Source organism: Neolamprologus brichardi, chromosome 12 (genome assembly GCF_056152115.1).
Source record: "Neolamprologus brichardi isolate AB-2024 chromosome 12, ASM5615211v1, whole genome shotgun sequence".
NCBI lineage: Eukaryota > Metazoa > Chordata > Actinopteri > Cichliformes > Cichlidae > Neolamprologus > Neolamprologus brichardi.
Window position 1 is genome coordinate 20,536,760 of NC_142115.1, and position 14,881 is coordinate 20,551,640.

General features: G+C 39.2%; 2 protein-coding genes across 4 annotated transcripts; one reads left to right on the forward strand and one right to left on the reverse strand.

The window, feature by feature from the left end:
• Positions 1–211: 211 nt before the first annotated feature.
• rhbdd3 (rhomboid domain containing 3) lies at positions 212–2,968 on the reverse strand. Its single transcript, XM_006784271.1, has 5 exons — positions 2,386–2,968; positions 1,920–2,303; positions 1,560–1,686; positions 1,208–1,462; positions 212–636 (listed from the first exon to the last, which is right to left on the reverse strand). Exons 1-5 carry the CDS (start codon positions 2,546–2,548, stop codon positions 468–470), a joined length of 1,098 nt encoding a protein of 365 aa, XP_006784334.1. The 5' UTR covers positions 2,549–2,968; the 3' UTR covers positions 212–467.
• A 2,421-nt stretch (positions 2,969–5,389) lies between these two features.
• On the forward strand, positions 5,390–13,602 carry ewsr1b (EWS RNA-binding protein 1b). 3 transcript variants are annotated; one of them, XM_087849129.1, is made up of 15 exons: positions 5,390–5,463; positions 5,936–5,972; positions 6,277–6,328; positions 6,534–6,684; positions 6,817–7,012; positions 7,105–7,364; positions 7,483–7,639; positions 10,801–10,910; positions 11,490–11,519; positions 11,669–11,784; positions 11,881–12,010; positions 12,105–12,215; positions 12,418–12,544; positions 12,639–13,004; positions 13,146–13,602. In XM_087849129.1, exons 1-15 carry the CDS (start codon positions 5,448–5,450, stop codon positions 13,180–13,182), a joined length of 1,896 nt encoding a protein of 631 aa, XP_087705255.1. In that variant the 5' UTR covers positions 5,390–5,447; the 3' UTR covers positions 13,183–13,602. The 3 variants fall into 3 exon arrangements, with proteins under 3 accessions (XP_087705255.1, XP_006784338.1, XP_006784339.1); XM_006784275.3 differs by having other exon boundaries at positions 10,873–10,910; positions 13,146–13,601; XM_006784276.3 differs by having other exon boundaries at positions 10,876–10,910; positions 13,146–13,601.
• The last annotated feature ends 1,279 nt before the right edge of the window (positions 13,603–14,881 follow it).

The following is a 14,881-nucleotide window of genomic DNA, read 5'->3' on the forward strand; positions in this document are numbered from 1 at the left end:
CTTTTACCACTGTTGTGCTGGTAAACTGCTTATACTGTTATGATGAAAAGACTTTTTTTCTGCATTTATTGTGAAACTATTTAAAATGAACTGTAGTTTATTTTGTATGCTGTTGTGTAACCATTTCATATTTTTAACTTTTTCTTGCAAAATGTTTTACTGTGTTAATATAATCCTGTCTAGATGATCGGTGTAATAAAATAATGTCCACTGTTTTTTATTTTTTTATTTTCGTTTTTTTCTCTTTTTTACATGACACCAGTATTCATTAAACACTTTGATAAATAAAATGACATCCACTCTTTCCACCATACATTTATCTTTGCATATACAGAAAATCTAAAGTCTGCATCTACACTCACGGCTGTAATTGTTATCAATAAAATAGTTTTTCAATTAACCCATGGGGAACATACTGAAGCTCAGCAAAACCCAAGCATAACTTCGGTCCAGACTTGTGAGGCGAGTTAGGTGTTTTGTGGTGGCAGCGGGCTCTTCCCCTTAGATACCACCACAGCTTGTTCTCCGATGCTGTCTTCTATAAGCAAGGAGATGGCGCCATCTAGCTGTTTTGATGCTGCTAGAGCCACAACAGCTTTTTCTGTGGGGAAGCCCATCTTCTCCAGCTGCTGAAGACTGAGAGGAAACTTTCTGTAAGTATATATAAAGTACTGTGCAAAAGTCTTGAGCCACCACTCACGACACTGCGCACCATGATATGTTTTCAGCTAATAGCTTTTGGGAATCACTTTGTTGGTGCAAAACTATTTTATATTTGTCAAACTGTGTTTTCTTAGGGAGTTTTCAAAGATTCAAGCAAAAAAAATTGAGCTAATGACAAATAATGTATTTTTGTGACAGGCTGCTAGTAAAGTGTCTAAACACAACCTTTTATATGCTCGAATGATTGATAGGTCGGTGTTAAATGGTTTAAAAAAAAAACAAGAAAAAAGAAAAGGCATTCCTGGATTAAATAGAAAATACAGGGAAAAGCAGCCAATGTCAGAAGACCTTCAAAGATTGCTCAAGACAACTTAAAAGAAAGTCTGGAAGCACACTGTAAAAAAAAAAAGAAAGAGGGATGTCTCAAGACTTTTCCATAGTATTGTATTAGAAAAATGAGTAGTACTAGGTTTAACAAAAACCCCATACATACACACACATCTGCATACTGACATAACATTCAAGATATTAAGTTATTACTAACCGCAAAGAGGAAACCGATGATTTAGGAACCTCCACTTTTGCACCAGGATCATCGGGAGCATCCTGTAATGAGGCCAGTATCCCCGCCCTAAGCATCTGCTCCTCCAGCACCTCTGCCTCAGCAGTCACAGTAGACTCCTCCATTATCCAGGCAGGCAAAGTTTCAATCCATGAGCGGTGGTTTGAAGCAGAAGGTTGGTTCATTGGGACAGCAGCTGACTGATCTACAGGCATCGTCTGAGAAACTGGTTGAGATCTGTGACAACACATGAGGTTAAAATGTTCAGAATAAACACAAGTTAAGACCAATGAATGTTCATTGAGACTTGTGATGTGAACGAAATGAGTCACACCTGTGTGAGGTAGCGTAGCTAGGCAACCTTAACCTGGCTGTGGTGGAAACATACATCCAGTCAGGGATGAAATCCAAGACTCTGGACTCCTCCAGCTCCTGTAACATCCCGATAAAGGGCTGACGATCTGAGCGATACATTAAGTATTATATAGAAAGACTTATGAATATGGAAATGAACATCATCACAGATTTGATCGCTTTAAACCTGGAGAAACAAATTGAGAGTTCAAGAAAAATAAGAGAAAAGTGAGCTAATAGTAAAAGTCCTAATAAGTCAAAAAACAAGTAAAATTGTTCCTCTATAAATCACAACATAATGCTTTTAGTTTCAAACAATTGCAAAATCGGGGTAGGATACAGTTGTGCCCAATGCATATTGCACAGAAGTGAAGCAGAGCTGGTGTCCCGGGCAACAGCAGCAGACCAATCAGCAGAAAAAGCCACGGGAGAAACCAGACAGGCAGACATCTCAGCACCCTCCTCTGTGTCACCTGTCGACACTGTGCTGTAAATAAAGCAAGCTGGACGGCAGAGAAGCCAAAGATCCGGCTCGCCTCACCCCCACCAATAAAGAGGAGCAGGGTGTAAAGAAAAGGTAGTGCAATGATTGTCAGGGTGGAGAGGACGAGTAAGGCGACTGTCCCCCAGCGGCGCTCCTGACGAGATCCAAGCAGCAGCACCAGAGCTACACTGACCAGCAGAGAGGGCAGCTCATCATGGCTGAGAGCATACAGGAACACATCTGAGGAGGGGAAAAGGTCATGCATATGTTTTGATTTTCACCGATTCTTGTCTGTGAGATCTGAACTCAAAAAAAGAGTTACCTGTGAACCTCGGGAAGTCTCCTCCTGGACCAACACTGAGACTTGCCTGGATGCCCCCAGCATACATCAGTAGCATGAGTGTTACCAATAAAGAGGTCCCCAGGCAGAAGCCAGGACGACCTGATCCAAACCAGAACCGCACTGACGACATACAGTCCAGCATTATTCACGATTATTCACGATCAGCTGTAGTTTCTCTACTCACTTTTTTGGGGTTTTGTTTTTTGCTATAGTGGCATAATATTGGTAAACAAACATATGCTGGTTTGCATAACACGAAAAATAGTTTGTGGCATTAAACTGAACCTATTATTGTCCTCACAGCATTAAGACAGCCCGTCAAAGATCCTTCAAACTGAGGTTAGTGCCTGCAGAAATTCCACCAAAAGACATGAAATATCTAACTAGTACGACAACCTCTAATTTCTTCTGATCGTATATAAAATAGCCATATCCCCAAAGCGTATGTGATGAAATCTTTTAAGGAAAAAAAGAATCATCAAAGCTTAACTAATAAAGTCCTACAATTATAAACAAATCTCCAGTGTGAAAATATTCAGAAAATGAAAGCAAACTTCCGCGTTACGTCTTTTTCTTCGCAGTAAAACAATAGCATAAAGATGCACTACCCCCACCTGCTGGACATACTGCTAGCAAGCCGTCAACCACCAGCAGGTTTTAGATTATTATTTGAATGAACTGTTTTCAAAGAAGTTTCACCTTACATGCAAGCCGAAAGTCAGCCATAACAAAAAATCGAGTTAATATAATATAATATAATATAATATAATATAATATAATATAATATAATATAATATAATGATATTTCGATGCTGAATAAACTTAAACAGCTATTGGAAACACGACTTCTACTAATGTTTACGTTTTGTCAGGCCAGGATTCACCGTGGTTCACTGGTGTGTCTCATTGTTAACATCTTAGATTTGACCTCGTTTGAAATCACACATGAAAACTGTATTTGGTGTTTTGTTTGGCTAGCGTGAGAGAAGGAAGAATGAGGGAAAAGATGGTATTACACAACCCACTGACTTTTTCCCTTTTGCTGCCACTGGTATGAAAAATGCCCTCCAAAAGTCAAAATATGGGGGTTATTATCCTATTATCTGACTTTTAGTAACTCTTAATCGCATAAAGTAACTCTTAAATGAAATTTTAACCTATTTACTCTGAAGTTTAAATTAGTAAGTCAAAATTTGGAAATAATAAAGAAGGGATTTGCAATACTAACCGGACATTTTTAGTTACGGGTGGCAAAAAAAAAAATTAAATATGGCCTTTATTTTCAAATTTCATTTTCAATTTTCATTTTCTATTTCAGTCATACCAAAATACTCCATCAGTAGTAAAATTAATTCAAAATGTAGTACAGTTCACAGACTGGGATGACGTGTTATTTGATGTATGCTTTACATCATGTTAATTCACCAGAATTAAACTTTACATCGGTCTAATTAATTGTTTGTGTAAAGATGTCATCAAAATAGCTGGAAAAAAAATGTAGCTGAAACATTGAGCTGGTGTAATGATTTTATTCATGATAAAACAATGCATCAGTATTATCAGTACGATTACATTTATACTTTAATCAAATATTGCTGTGTTTTTACATGCTGTATTGTATTGGCACACTAACAGGTATTGCTCCAGTGTCTTGCTAAAAAATGATCCAGTCCTATTTGCCAGAAATGACTGCTGGTTTAAACTGCTGTAAATAACTTTTTGTCCAATAATCTAAACAATGTGACAGAATGAAGAAGGAAGAATATATTTCAAACATATCTCTCACAAATGATATCAAGTCATTTTGAACCAGAAAGAACATTCCCGTCACAAGATAGAAGCTGCAATCATGTTTTTTGCCAGTGACTTTTATTTTTATTTTGTTTATTTGTTCTCATCCCACTAGGGATGCTAACATACTGGACCACTGTTGTACTGCTTTTTGAAGCTGGAACCACCACACTTAATTAGACTCACTGACAATGTCACATCATACATCAGTTTTTGTGAGGAGTTGTGTGTGCAGACCATGACCTTTCATACATACAATAATAACAAACTGTGGTTTACTCCAAATCTGAGGAAGCTGGCCCTGTACAGGCCCTGTACAAGCAGGCCAGAAACAAGCTAAGCAAATAGATCAGGGTTGCTAAAAGGAGCTAATGTTAGAAACTAAAAACAGCTTGTCAGCCAACGACCCTGCATCAGTTTGGAGAGGCCTGCAGCACATCAACAGCTACAGGAGTCCATTCCCCCACCCTGACAAGAATCCCAGAATGACTGATGACCTTAACACCTTCTACTGTAGATTTGAAAGACAGCTATTCACACCTCCCAGCTGTTCACCTTCAGCTCATACCTGCATCCACCAGCCCCCTCACCTCGTGCCCTCTACCGTCACAAAAGATCTGTGAGGAGGATGTGTGTCTCCTCTTCCAGAGAGACAGAAAATCAGGAAGGCTCTGGGATGTTGTGTTCCTCTCCTGCCTCAAGTCTGTGCACTTATAGTTACTATAGTCTCTCTCTCTCTTAGGACTTTTTGCTGTATTTTTTCTTACTATTTTATCTATTAAACATATTTATACATATGAGAAATAAATTTTTTAAGATCTGGCCAAGAGGGCAGAAGAGATGAAAAAAAATATAAGAAAATTGTTCAATAAAGATTTTTTTAAGTGGCCCAAGAGAACTGGTCTGGTTACGATGTATTACCCAGAGTGGGTATAATCACGCTAAGTCATAAGGATACTTGAAAAACAGGTAATTATTTTACTTCTTGTATAACCCCTCCGTAAATCACGTTGACTTCCGAATATTTACAAATCAGCGTTTTTTGTATGTTGTTTAAAATTTAAAAGCACAGACTATGCGGCTATTATTGTAAATGTACGTGTAATCTGATTTGTAAACCTGTAATACTTTCGCTACTGCAGCCCCCAAACAGTATCGCGTTATGTCGCGAGATTTCGCGGTTGCCGCGAAGAGAAGTGCGTTTCTGCGGCAGCATTCTTCGTCCATTCGTCTCTTGTAGGCACACTAAAATGGCGTCTGCTTCGGGTGAGTAAAAAAAATTGCGACAATTTCTGACTTTTAAAGTAAATGTTGTTATTCATTGAAACATTAATTTGCATGAATGTATCCTAATTGTGAGTATGTTTGCATAGTTCGTCTTTTTTAGCCACTTTTCTTCATTGAATAACATGAACTCAGTCGGCTCCGCGTCCGAGGCCTAGACAAGTTAGCTCGTCGAGTCTTTGCGGTATTTATTCCGGATATGTTTTTTCATTTGTGCACACTGGGTTTTTCCATATATTACCAATTTAAAATGAATCCTGTTTAACGGGTGCGTCGATCTCTGAGTAGTTTCGTTAGCTGTGAAGTAGTGTATAGGTTTAGTGAATGGTCCAGTTGTCTCCGTTTTGAATGGCAACCTAAGAACGGGCCTGTAACGTGCGGCTCGCGCGCTGAGATCTGAGACTATTGTTTCTTGTTTTATTTTTTTTAAACTAACCCTTTTGCCCATTTACAGATTACAGCTCCTACAACCAGACCGGGGCTCAACAAGGGTAAGGTTTTTCAGTTACCTTTATTAAAATGGCTTTGAGATTTTTAACCATCCAATATGACCTAATTCTTTCGAAGAAATGAAACAAAGCGGAGATTAGGGTGGATGCAAATGTAAACCTGTATATATATATTTAAAACCAATATGCAAACATAGATTACTTTTGGTCGTTTTGTAACCTTCTTTAGATCGTAGTAAACATCTTTAGGATAAAGACCAATTTTAAACAGCGCACAGCATGATATTTTTTTCAGGCAGTACCTGGATTTCTGATGATCCTAAAATTTTGATGCATGTGTTTACAGGTATGCTTCCTATGCTGCCCAGCCCTCACAGAATTATGGACAATCTGCTCAGGTACCATTATTGATTTAATTGTGCAGATTTGATCAAAGCATGCCTTGTGCTTAAAACATTTAATGATTGTGGAGAAAACTTGGGATAGTTATTTGTTTACTGCTGGCAGTCATATAGGTTGTTTGTGCTTTAAGCAAATGGAGCTTTTAAATAATGCTTAGTTGAGGTTTATTGTGCCTAATGGCTACTGTATTTGGTCTTTCAGCAAAGCTATGGCCAGCAGAATTATGGCTCATATACCCAACCTGCTGCAGCAGCTGCTGATAGCAGTTACAGTCAGACAACACCTGCAGCTGGAGGCTACCCCCAGCAGCAGCAACAGTATGGATCTGGATCATATGGCCAACCAGCATCAGGTCAGTTTTTGTTTTGTTTTAATTTATTTATTTTTAATTATTCTGTTGTTAAACAGTCAAATTACAATGTGAACAGGAATGAATATCAAATCTTTTTTTCTCTCTTTGTGATATGTGATGTCTTTTGTATAGCTGGCTACCCTGCTGCCCAATCTGCTACTCACAGCTATTCACAGTCAACCCAGGGTTACGGAGCCAGTGGTTATGACAGTACTCCTGCTGCTGCTGCTCCAGCTGCCTCCCAGTCTTATGGCTCTCAGCCAGGATACACGGCTCAGTCTGCCTACCCTGGTTATGGCCAACAGGCTGCTCCCACTGCCCCTCAGAGGTATGAACATCTCATCTGACAACAAAATAACACGTGAATTCCAGAAGAACGTGCAGATTACTTACATTCTGTCTGTGCTTTGTCTCCATCAGTTACAATGCTAACAGCCAGCCGGCTACTTACAACCAGAATAGCTACTCCCAGCCAGCAGCATATGGTCAGCAACAACCTGGTTACCAAGGCCAGCAGGCAGGCTACAGCCAGCAGCAGGGATACCAACAGCAGACCCAGGCACAGCAACAAGCTCCTCCTGCTTACCCTCCTCAGGCCGGTGGATCATATGGGCAGCCTCCAGCCAACCAGTACAACCAGCAAGGTGGACCACCCAGTTACAGTCAGTCCAGCCACTACAGTAAGCTTTGCTTTCCTCCTGCTTAAACAGCTGTTCTCTCAACTAAGCACATCTGTTCGATTCCACTGTGATCATTCTGTGATGACTGCATGTTTTGATGTTGTTGTTCCTCTTGTAGACAGTTACAGGCAGGATGGGCAGGGTGGAGGTTCTGGTTATCCAGGCTCTGAGCCTACGAGGTACCCTGGAGTAGGGGACAGCAGGGGCCCTGGAAGGGACTTTGACCGTGGTGGAATGATGCATCGTGGTCGTGGAGGCATGGGGCGCGGCATGGGGTAAGTGTCTTTCTTAAGCACTTAATCTCACATTTATTCAGTCTCTGCAGGTGCCGTTGCCATTTGAGGCAGAGCTGAGACAAACCCTGCTGTAACGTCAGAATAATACAGTAAAACATAATGGCAGTCTTGTAAGGGGAATTTATTAGCATTTGATACTGATTCATCAGCAATCAGTGCTAATGAATTGCATGTATCTAGTATAATACATGCAGTGGCATATGTTGTATATGCCAGCAATAAGAATGAGTTTTGTCTCAACCCTGCCTCTCTCTTGGTCAAAGGTAAGAAGAAGAAAAAAAGTGCCGATTTTGATCAGAGACCTGTGCATAAAATTTAGGTTGGACAGCTTATATCCTAGACCACGATTTGATTACTGGGCAGTATCAACAGTATAGCATAGGAAAACGTAGTTTCAGATTTCAACGTTTGTCAGGGAACATGGTACAATCTGTAAGAATATCTACATAAAGACATACAGAATTCTAACCCTACTTTCTTTAGTTTCCCACCAGTTCAGTTTGTCAGCATGCTGAATTATTCTCTGTAGGGTGACTAACTGGAATAATACAGTTAGATGCTGGAGATGCTGGAGTCTAGTCCTGTAAGGTCATATATCACAACAGGTATTTTAAGAAATGTATAAATGGACGCTGGGCTCATGTAGCACATTAAGTTCCATTTCACATGCACGTTTGTGTTTTACTAGAGTGCAGTATTTGGGTCAGTACATTTTCTTGATAAGTTTTATTTATTATTCATTTTTTGGCAATTCATTGGTGGTTTTTCAGTCTCATAGGTTTCTAAAGGGCTACCGGTGACAATATTTATTTGTCCCCATTTCAGTGGGTTGAGAAAATGCCAAAAAAATGCCACTTTAAATTAATCTAGATGTTTAAATGGTTGTTTAAAGAAACACCTCAAAAGTAAATGACATCAATTACAAGAAGACAGAGTAATTAACCATCTATTTTAAGATTTTTTGGCATTTGTCGCTCTGACATTACTCCTAAAAGTAGTTTCTCATTCAATGTCATCTCTTGGACCAAAATAAGTTTTTGTTTTTCTTAAAAAAAAAAAATCTCTTTCAAGGGTTACTTTGATGTTCAGAATTCTTTTTTTAAATTTATTTATACTAACCATTAAAGCAAAAAAAAAAAAAAAGACAGTAAGAACGGTACGCCTATATTAATGGCAAAACACTCAGAGGGAAGTTTTAATAAATTTCAAAATCCTGGTTAATTTTCTGATACACGTGGTTATTTTCCAGCCATATACTGGCTGTTTTTTGGTGTTTTTGACAGCTGGAGGAAAGAAAAATGTAGGTATAGTGGTTTTTTGACATTGAAGGCATGGGGAAAACAGGGCTTATTGAAGGTATACACAGACCCATGTGTTCTAAAAAAATATATAAAGAGTTCTCACGGGGTGGTTAGTGCGGATGCATTCAGTCCAAAGTGGATTTTTGTTTTGTCATTAGTCAAATCTCAAAACAGCTTTTGGGTGCACTATACTTGTTTTAAGGGTCTTGTGAAAATGTATTTCTCATGATAAGGAAATTGGAACACATCCTGGACACTTCCCCCTCTCTCTGGTACTTCCATTTAACAGACAAGAAAATTGTCTTGCTACAGATTGAGCATTGGAACAGGTTTTCTATTGTGCAGATGTGATTTTTACCAAGTTAAAACGGTTACAGAGACACATTTCAGGTGTTTGAAGTTCATCAGAGGGTTGTACTGTCATGTTGTGCTGCACATTTGGTTTGGTTTAGAACGGCTGTTTAAAGGTTTAAAAATACTATTTAAAATTCATACTTGCGTTATCAAGTTTTACATCAGCAGCCACTAACGTGAATATTGGTAACATGACAGGGGTTTGGTTTTGTTTTTTTTGTTGTTGTTTTTTTTCCCCTTCTTTTGGGAAAGAATCCAGCCCAAAGCTTGAATGAGCAGAAATGCACGGGCATCATCGGGTGTTCATTTCAGGTGTCCATTTTAAGGTGTGTTTAGTATTTTTCATGGTTATTTTTCAGTGGCAAAGTTTTTTTTTCTTTTTTTTTCTCCTTCCTTTCCTTTTTAAGAAAGAGGGTTCTGCATGACATCTCTGGTTTTTGGTGGCGCAAATGCGCACACACACAGACACTGAAGTATTTCAGCAAATCTCATACAAGGCCACACTTTAAAAGTATAATATAAACAAAATAGTTCTCAGTTAGAAAGCATAAATAAAATTACATCATTGTATTTCAGGTGCAGTGTAGCAGGTTTCTATCATTAAATTTGAAGATTAGCTTAGGTTTAGCTTTGCACAGGTATATTTATATATTCTGGGGGGAGGTGGGGGGCACGTTATGTCATTCTGAAATGTTTTGAATTGTTTTTGTGGTTTGGAATACAACTGTTTGATCACTTTCTTTTGAGCACATTTTTAACATGCTTTGTCACATTTATACCGTACAGGTAACAGTGAGAGCCATTTAAAACCATCTTTTCTCTAAAAAGTATCTGTACTCTGTACAGAGCCGCCAGCTTAAGCAGCAGAAGGAGCTTTAACAAAGATTCAAGGTCTGCCATTTTTCAAGAACTGAGGATGGTGGTTTTTATGAGCATGATGGGTTCTTTAAGTGACCACGTCTCTGTTTTTAATTTCCCTTGGTAAACTATGTTTAAGAAGAAGAAAAAGAAAAGTTTTGGTGTTTTGTTTGGAAACATGTATACTTGTATTTGTTTTTATTACCTGGTGAATGTAATCACCAGGCCTTCATGTGAAATTTCAGATGCATTGACTTATTTTACATGTGTAATATCTGCTTGTGCTGTAATTTTCCTTAGAAGTAATGTTAGTGCGGCTATAGTTTGTTTCTGGGTAAAACTGTATTCCATCAATGCATCTGAAATCTTTTCTATCTGTGTACAAATGTTTGGGTTTTGTCACAATTTAAATACCAGAAAAAAAATGTTAGTTATTCTTATTTTTTTTTCATGTGTATCCTCTACTAAAAAATGTTTATGAAGTTGTTTTTAGCTAACTAAGGAATGGCGCATAATTCCTAAACGAATACCCTCAGTTAGATTATGTATTTCTGATTATGGGGAATTTTATTATGTGAAAGTTGCTGTCCGGTTAGTTAGAATGTTTTGATTACTCCCTCAATCAAGCCACTTTGCTCGAGCCATGGAAGTGGCTGTAAAAGGGAAATCGCCTTCATATCTCCATTTATTCCCCCATAGCAGCGCTGGAGACAGAGGTGGCTTCAGTAAGCCTGGTGGTAAGTTAACGAGTATTACACTGGTTAGTCCTTTCAAAGACTTAAACTTTTTTGATCAAATATGCCTCGAGTATTGATGTGACATACTTTGTGGTCGTCAAAATTTATTTACACAAACACATCTGAAAATATTGGAAATTATTTTTTTTCCCATTGCCTGAGACCATTTTCTCTGGGGTACTGTATAATTCAGTCACTGCTTATGGTTTGACACTTGAGTTTTCAAAAGGTTAATCACAAATTTCAACTCGAATGCGTTTTGTTACTGCTTTAAGAAATCTGAGCAGAATTCATGGGGTTTTTTTGAGGATTTGCTACTGGTCTAAGAGGCTTTTCAAATGACACACAAATATTTGCCAAAGGGTCCAAGGTGTCCTATTTTCAATTCAATATATCACTTGTGGGAATTGTGTGTACCTTAAGGTGCTATTTTCAACTTTTCCCAATATGGCTGATGCGTCTATAAGGGAGTGTCTGGATTATGTTTTGTAGTACTCTTTAGGTGGAGTTTACTAAACAAGAGTTCTCAACACTGACTTGTCTCAATCTGTTTCTTTCCTCCTGGCTGATGGACCACAGGACCTATGGGCGACAACGAGCGTGAGATGGGTGAGTCACTAAACTCCTGTTAGGTTCCTTGAAATTGGTGTGTCATAAACTCTGTACCGCTTGTTTTTTTGTTTTTTTTTGTTGTTGATGTTTTTTTGAATAAGAAAGCAACTGTTTAAAAAAAAAAAATGTAAATGGGTTTCTCGTAGGACGCCCAGAGGAGCAGGATGACTCGGAGAACAGCACAATTTATATCACAGGATTGACTGAGAAGGCTAACCTCGAGGAAATGGCTGAATTCTTCAAACACGTCGGTCCGATTAGGGTAAGAACACTTTATTCTAAATGTAGTTGCAAACACACCAAATTAACAATAAAGTAAATGTTTTTTTTCCTTCCCCTGTTCTTTCTACACATCAAGATTAACCGCAGACTTGGCCAGCCTGCGATTAACATATACACAGACAAGGACTCTGGAAAGCCAAAGGGGGACGCCACTCTGTCCTATGAGGAGCCAATTTGTGCCAAAGCAGCTGTGGAGCATTTTGATGGTACATTTCATCGACATCAAATCTTTATTATTATTATTAGTAGTAGTAGTATTAATATTATTAGTAAACAATTTCTTCTTTCTTTAAATATTAGGAAAAGAGTTCCAAGGCAGACGACTTAAGGTGTCCATGGCACGCCGAAAACCCATGATGGGTGGAATGAGAGGTGGTATGCCTATGCGAGATGGCATGATGGGACGTGGAGGTAAATTTTGGTAGTCATTGGTAGTGTTGGACTGTTTTTCATGCTGTTATTCCTGTACTTGTGTAAATCTTAATTGATGGTAGTTTGAATTTAGATAAACTCACAGAGGAGCCCTGTAGCGTGTTTTATGTGAAATGCATGCTAAAATAGCCCGAGTCCAGCTTCATGATTTAAAGGTGCTGTGATTTCCCTATAATATCAGGTATGATGGGCCGTGGCGGAGACCGTGGTGGTTTTGTCCCACGAGGTGGTCCACGTGGTATGGGCAGAGGTGGACCGACAGGAGGCAACATGCAGCAGAGAGCCGGTGACTGGGAGTGTCCTAATCCGTATGTATTTTTTTTCATTGTGTACCATCTTGGTTTTTTGATACACTTTGTTGGTTTGTCAGAACTTTTTAATTCATGTAATCTGTGCTTCCAGGGGTTGTGGCAATCAGAATTTTGCCTGGAGAATGGAGTGTAACCAGTGCAAAGCTCCCAAACCAGAAGGGTTGGGTGGTGGCCCTCCATTTCCCCATGGAGGTGACCGTGGCAGAGGTGGAATGGGAATGCGTGGTGGCAGAGGTATGGACCGTGGTGGTCCAGCAGGAGCCGGAGGGCCCGGTGGACCCGGCGGCCCTGGAGGATTCCGTGGAGGCTGGGGAGGTGACCGAGGTGGATTCAGAGGACGTGGTGGAATGGACAGGGGAGGGTTCCGTGGGGCCGGCCGTGGAGGACCACCGATGGACCGAATGGGTGGCAGGGGTGGAAGAGGAATGGGACCACCAGGGGGCAAGATGGATATGAGGTAGGGTTTAGGCTACCTGAAATGTGAACTTTAGTGCCAGTCTTATTACTCTAAGTAATTTTATGACTACCTTCTAATGCTGAAGTTGGACATGGAACTGAAACTGAAATGTTTGCTGTCCTTTCTTGGTTTTGTTTGCAGGGATCATCGTCAGGAGCGCAGAGACCGACCTTACTGAAGGAGAAGCTCTTGATCGTTTCTCTTGTGGAATTTGATTTTTAGAAGAATTTTCTTTTAATTTATGATTCCGTATTTTGATGGTTATAGAACTGCTCTCACGCAACCTCTGCAGTTACATTCATATCGTTTCCATATTTTTTCTCTTCATTAGTTTACCCCATGTTTATGCTAAATCTTGTATTGTGCATGTTTTGTTTTTCCTGTTATTGCTTTTTCCTTTTTTTTTCCTTTTTTTTTTCTTAAAGATGCAGATTAGGTTTGACTTTGTATTGTAAAATCCAGTATTTTTCATTCATTAACAAACTGTCCTTTCCCATAACTAACTATTGTATGTTGATAAATGTGGGAAATAAAATTTTACTTAATTAATGTTGAGTTTTTTGCTTTTACTCAACTGTACAAATTTTAAGCACCTAAGTAATTTAATATAATAAAGGTACCTCTTTACACATTCACACTACTTGCATAAAATAACATCTCTGAACTGTACATACTAAGAATTGTTAAACCAAAGATTTTGGCACTTCAATATTTCTTTGAGGCTCTTTCTGCTTAAGGTGTGTTTGGTGTGTTCTTTGAGGAAACACAGGTGTTAATCTTACTCAAATATTTGATGGGGATTTTAAAATCATGATGAATTAAGTAATTTATTACAAAAAAACTGGAAGCAGTGTCGTTATTGTAAAAAAAAAAAAAAAAAGTATTTCCTAAGGAGCACAGATAAATGTTTTTGGTCATTGAGAGATGACATTAATGCAACTTGGTTACATTCACATAACTTGGGAAGGCAAATTCTTCCCGTAATTATATTCACAAGTATTAAATTGAATCTTTCCCACTAAATTTTGGCGCATTGAGGCTGGTCAAGGTTTTTATGGAGTCCTTGTGCTATTGCATACTTTGTATTTCATCCGCAATGTTTTCTGAAGGGTTTTGTGCATCAGCACACACCAACCAGTTTGGGTGTCATTTGTGCCAGTTCAAAACAGGATTGTTTTGAACTGGCACAAATGACACCCAAACTTAAGGTGAACCCTACAATTTTAATGGGTTCACCTTAAGTTGGACAATGGAAGATTTGGAGTGAGTATTAATGAGTATCCATTCTGTCTTGCATCAACGGTTCAGTCTGGCAGGGGTATAGTGGTGTTAGAGATACTTTCTTGGCACACTTTGGGCCCTTTACTACCCATCAAGCATCATTTGAACACCACAGCCTGCCTGAGTCTTGTTGCTGGTCATGTCGAGCTCTCCATAAACAGTGTACTCATGTTGCTGTGCCTGAAATGGCATCCAGTCACCAGAACTCAGTCCAGCAGAGCACCTTTAGGATGTGGTGGGACAGGAGATTCACATCACAAATGTGTTTCAGTGGGGACAGTATTGACCCACTCCACCCTGCCTTCCTTTCAGCCTGTTTGCAGGCATTGGAGGGCTGGTGTCGTTCACTTTCCATCAGTGATGCTGGAAACACCTGGGCCCAGTGTGCCAGAGCTCTGTAAAAGCCCTCAGAGCTTTCTGTGGCTCTCCTTCCTGAGGAATTCCTGGGTTTTGGAGCATTGCATACACAGTTTTTCCACCTTTGCACTCGTTAATGCCACTGATTGTACTGACTACGCATTTGTGTGTATCTCATTTTTTGTTATGGGGAAGTTTTCATCACTCACTTTAGAGTGAAATGCCTTGAACAAAATGTG

Bases quoted from the DNA above. Each gene is read 5' to 3' on its own strand.
- rhbdd3 (XM_006784271.1), bottom strand. From the start codon at position 2,548: ATGCTGGACTGTATGTCGTCAGTGCGGTTCTGGTTTGGATCAGGTCGT. The intron at 2,304-2,385 runs GTAACTCTTTTT...TCCCCTCCTCAG, and splicing joins AGACTTCCCGAGGTTCACAG to ATGTGTTCCTGTATGCTCTC. The intron at 1,687-1,919 runs GTATCCTACCCC...TGTATCGCTCAG, and splicing joins AATATGCATTGGGCACAACT to ATCGTCAGCCCTTTATCGGG.
- ewsr1b (XM_087849129.1), top strand. The intron at 6,329-6,533 runs GTACCATTATTG...TTGGTCTTTCAG, and splicing joins ATTATGGACAATCTGCTCAG to CAAAGCTATGGCCAGCAGAA. The intron at 12,216-12,417 runs GTAAATTTTGGT...CTATAATATCAG, and splicing joins TGGCATGATGGGACGTGGAG to GTATGATGGGCCGTGGCGGA.